Raw genomic sequence first — 4744 nt, 5'->3', positions numbered from 1 at the left:
ATATGAAACAACTTGTCAGAAGAAATTGTTACTTCTTCATACCCGCAAACTCTATATCGAACATTTGCTTGATACCTAGTGATCAAGGCTAAATTTTCAGTGGTGTGTGGTGATCAAGGTCTCATTGTCATTTATGTTCTTTTATTATTTGATACATGTGATTGATGATTTTTGTCGGGGATCTAAACAAATTTGAGAGATAATTTAGGGGTTGTTATTTAGTGATTTGAGGTGGCATTGAGCCTGCCTCACAAAAAAAGATATATCCTCTTATAAAAGCTTGAACATGTTTAACATAACAGTATTCGTAACAATATATATAGAAAAAACAAAATAAAGATTAACTAAAATTGTTTGTATTCTTATTGGTTATTGGATAGATGACCACAAGACAACTTGTTCAAATATATATTTAAATAGCCATATAATTTGATTCACATTAAAACCTGGTTTCTAGGTAACACTATTTACGGATCTTTGCACTAACCATGATTCGATGTGGTACAAGTAAAATAATCAAATTATAGTGTCATTTTAATTTCTTTCTCTTTTTAAATTTTAATTATTTGTATTATATTATATTATTAGAATAATATTAAAGACAAAATGAAAATCCACCTCTAGATCTCTCTTTCTCACACCTCTCTCCCCCACAGGTCCATTGACGATTCTTCCTCCTAAACTCTCTTTAGAACACCGTTTCTTTTGTGATTACAAGAACTCCCCATTTTTAGAACACTTTCTTTATGTTTCTTCCCATAAAAAAAAAAAAAAAACATTAAACGTATATAAATCCTACCAAACATTCACCCATTTTTTAAAGTTCAAAACCCATGTCCTCAAAAGCCTAACTTTTAGAATTTGTGATTCTTGGAAGTATTGAATGATAGATTGACCTAACCACATAGTATAGGGGCCTCTTAGGAAAACCTTCTTTTTTTATGTTTCTTGCCATTTTCTTTACTTTAGCCCGAAGCTCACCATTTCCGGTTTAGGGCTGACCTGTCATCACCCAATTGGTTGCTCGGCCACACCATTTCCCTTTGAAGCTCAAACCACGCGAATGGACAAATTTTAATAGTAAAAATGTTCGTAGAAATGACGGTTTTGGTGACTTTCCCTTGTCTACCTTGTTGTACGCAAGTTAAAACTAAATAGGTACTTGTTATGAAAACGTTATGATATTGTAAGGGTCATAAGGAGGCAAGCTTGTCATGTTCCATCTTATCTAACAAGATGCCATAAGAATCAGAATCCCACAACTCAAATCTGGCAAAGCCTGTCAAAATCCTCATCACATGAGCCTAACTAAGCCTTCAAATTTCATGCATTGTTGACTTGTACAGTACAAACCAATAAACATAAGACAAAACACCCTTCTAGTCACTTGAACCATTTCAATGAAAGGGTACACATATCAATGCTATCTATCTATCTACCTTCTTTGAATTTGGTGTTTGAAAGGTTCAAAATTCAAATGCAACTTGTTCTCACTCGTTTCATTCCTGGCTCTTGCTTGGCACTTTGCTTTTAACAAACAATGTTCAATATATGCTCCAAAACAATAATAATATTATTCCAAAGGCTACTACTTTCACCCACCAAAAAAGAATACAACATGCTGTCACAAAACACAAGGACCACATTTATTCTTGTGGCTCACAGCCCGTGTCATATACGGGTATCCTAGATGATAAACACAGGATAGGAATATCCAAGATGGGACGACTAAAACCGTGTAAGATAAAGGGTTAGCCTTGTGGACCACGCTACCCAAGGGTCATGATCATGTAATGGTTGGAGCATATCAAACACAGAACAGACGCGTTTTGACAAATCACACTTTTATTCAAAATAATACTAAAATTTTGACTTGTTAACCAGCGGATTAGTCGGCAATTGGCATAGATAGTGACAAATGGGGTATACTAACCATATCATATGTTTTCCTACAAATTTAACTTTAGGTAAAGAGCATAGCCAAAAGATACACGACAAGTAGGTCATCACAACCATATTCATAAAATTGGGAATTGGGTATCAAAGGTGCCTTTTCACGAATCTTCTTGGCCTACATTCACATGCTACCCCTACCCATTGCATATCAACACTTCAAATACAAGCAAAAGATTCAAATTCATTGAACAAGTTAAAACAAATAATAATAATTCATTAAAAAACAAGTACTGTTATTACCATAGATAATGATCAACTACAACATGAAGGATAAGATGATGGGGAAGACATAACATGGTTTCCCAAATCTATCTTCATAAATTTAACAAAAAAAACAGATAACTGATTTAACTAAAAACAGAAACATAACAGAACGACCTCGGTGACAAACAACCAAACAGCAACCTTCCTCGTCCTTCTCAGGCACAAACGTAAGACCACGGCTCATCATCACCAGCAACCGCATCAGACCCACCAGTAAAATCCTCATCCGAACAATAATAATACCCATTATTCCCATTAGCAGCAGTCAATCCGCAAGACGATCCAACGGTCAAATAAGGCATGTTGTTAAAAGACTGCGCGATCCCACCCGTGATCAAACCGCCTTCATCATGAACAAATTCTTCAATCCTGTGTTTAAGTGTCTGAAACATGATCTCGGGCTCGTGCTGCATTGATCTGAGCACATCGCTGCACGACGGCCCGGGCACAGCTCGAGTGACAGCAAAACCAAACGGTCCGTCACTCTGAGCAACACGAACCACACTCGGGCCACCAAACAGATTGTGAACCCCACCAAGCGCCTCCTGGTACGCGCCCCCTAAAAACATCCCCAAATAATACTTCGTATTTTCTCCTTCCAATTCATGCAGGGGCAAGCTCGATTCACCACCAATAAACTTATCGATCTTTCCATCACTGTCACAAGTTAGATCCGATAAAACCCCCCTCTTTGTTGGTCGCTCGTCAAGGCGGTGGATTGGTAGGATCGGGAACACTTGCTCGATACCCCAGAAATCAGGAACCGATGTGAAAACCGAAAGGTTAACATGGTAAGTGTTAACCGGATTCGATACACCAATCTCCTTAGCAACAAGATCACACAAACCATCTGTAGCAGCTAACTGTTCAATATCCAATGACCCATCTTTGAACTTCTCAACACATCTCTGTTTCAATTGATCAGCATAAGCCAAACACGATTCATAATCGCCTCTAAGGGCAGACTCTGATAAGTTATTGTAGTCCGAGTGCGCATCATCCGGAAGCTGTTCGATAAAATGCTGAATATCAAAAGAAGACATAGGTGGAACCGAGTACTTGCTGGACGAAACTGCTTCGAATATTAAAACCGAATGATGAGACACGAGTGCCCGCCCGCTCTCGCTGCAAATTATCGGATGCTTCACGTTGTTCCTATCACAAACAAACTTAACGGCCTGAACAACCGCCATTGCGTATTCATCTAGAGTGTAAGCAACAGAAACATCCGAGTTGGGGGACTTGGAACCGTCATAATCAATCCCCAAACCACCACCAATATCGATAAACTTCATCGAAGCACCAAGACGGACCAACTCACAATAAATCTGCGCGGCTTCACCGACACCATCAGCCAACAATGCGGTAGACGGGATCTGCGAGCCGATATGAAAATGGAGCAACTGGAAGCAATCCAACATCCCGCATTGATACAGCTTCTTCACAACGCGTAAAATCTGAGTAGTGGTGAGCCCGAATTTACCCTTTTCGCCCGAAGTGGAACCGAAATGTCCCGAATGCTTGGTACGGAGCTTGGCACGTACGCCAACAACGGGGCGCACCCCGAGCTTAACACTAATATCAATAACCGAATCAAGCTCTTCCTCTTGCTCGAGAACAATAACCGTGTTTAACGAGAGCTTACGGGCGATTAAAGCCAAGGAAATGTATTCAGCGTCTTTAAATCCGTTACAGATTAAGAGAGATTCGGAACTACCTTTACACAGGCAGCTCATGGCCAACAAAAGCTCGGGTTTGGATCCGGCTTCCAACCCGAACCGGAATCCGGATCCGAATTTAACTATATCCTCTACCAAGAACCTGTCCTGGTTGCACTTAACAGGATACACGCCTTGGTAATGAGAGGCGTAGTTTTGCGACTTAACGGCGTAATTAAAGGCCGCTTGGAGACAGTCGAGTCGGTCTTTCAAGACATCCGGGAAGCGGATGATTAAGGGCAGCTGGAGGTCTAACCCACCGGAGGCTTTCTTCACGACCTTTAACAGATCTATCTCCTGGTGGTCCATGGTTTTGACGCCGTGAGGACGAACGGTGACGTTGCCGGAGGAGTTGACGGAGAAGTACGGAGCTCCCCAGCCGTCAACGTTGTAGAGAGCATTTGAACGTGACGGCGTCCAGGTATCGGTGTTAGTCGGTTGACGCACGCCGGAGAATAAGTCCCAAGCGGCGGCGGCGGAAGAAGGGGGAGCAAGAGCAGCCATGGCGGCGTCAACGGAAAACGCAAGGGCCGGCATCTTTATTAATTAAAATAAAAAGAATGAAAGAATGATTTGTTTGTTAAATACTGGATTTGTAAAGATAGGGGGCTTTACAACCCGCCGAGGCCGGAGCCCCGGCTACCCCCTCAAAAGAAGCAGAAGGGGATCTAAATCAAAAGACCTGGCCTACCGATCAACACCGATAACTGCCGCTCAGAAGAAGAAATGGATTGGGTTGCAAAAGGATTGAAGAAATTAAAGCTCAACACTAACAGAATTGGACAGATTCGACCATAAAGAATTGG

At 41.2% G+C, this 4744-nt stretch overlaps 1 protein-coding gene across 1 annotated transcript; it reads right to left on the bottom strand.

Annotated features, from left to right (window-relative positions):
* Positions 1-2176: 2176 nt before the first annotated feature.
* LOC143572264 (arginine decarboxylase-like) lies at positions 2177-4490 on the bottom strand. The gene has a single exon (XM_077057486.1). It carries the CDS (start codon positions 4473-4475, stop codon positions 2376-2378), a length of 2100 nt encoding a protein of 699 aa, XP_076913601.1. The 5' UTR covers positions 4476-4490; the 3' UTR covers positions 2177-2375.
* Between the last annotated feature and the right edge of the window lie 254 nt (positions 4491-4744).

This window comes from Bidens hawaiensis, unplaced genomic scaffold, assembly GCF_021521415.1.
Source record: "Bidens hawaiensis isolate Kalapana, Puna unplaced genomic scaffold, B.hawaiensis_p1.1 tig00000097_1, whole genome shotgun sequence".
NCBI lineage: Eukaryota > Viridiplantae > Streptophyta > Magnoliopsida > Asterales > Asteraceae > Bidens > Bidens hawaiensis.
This window is presented reverse-complemented; position numbering and strand designations above follow the sequence as displayed.

Bases quoted from the DNA above. Each gene is read 5' to 3' on its own strand.
- LOC143572264 (XM_077057486.1), bottom strand. From the start codon at position 4,475: ATGCCGGCCCTTGCGTTTTCCGTTGACGCCGCCATGGCTGCTCTTGCT.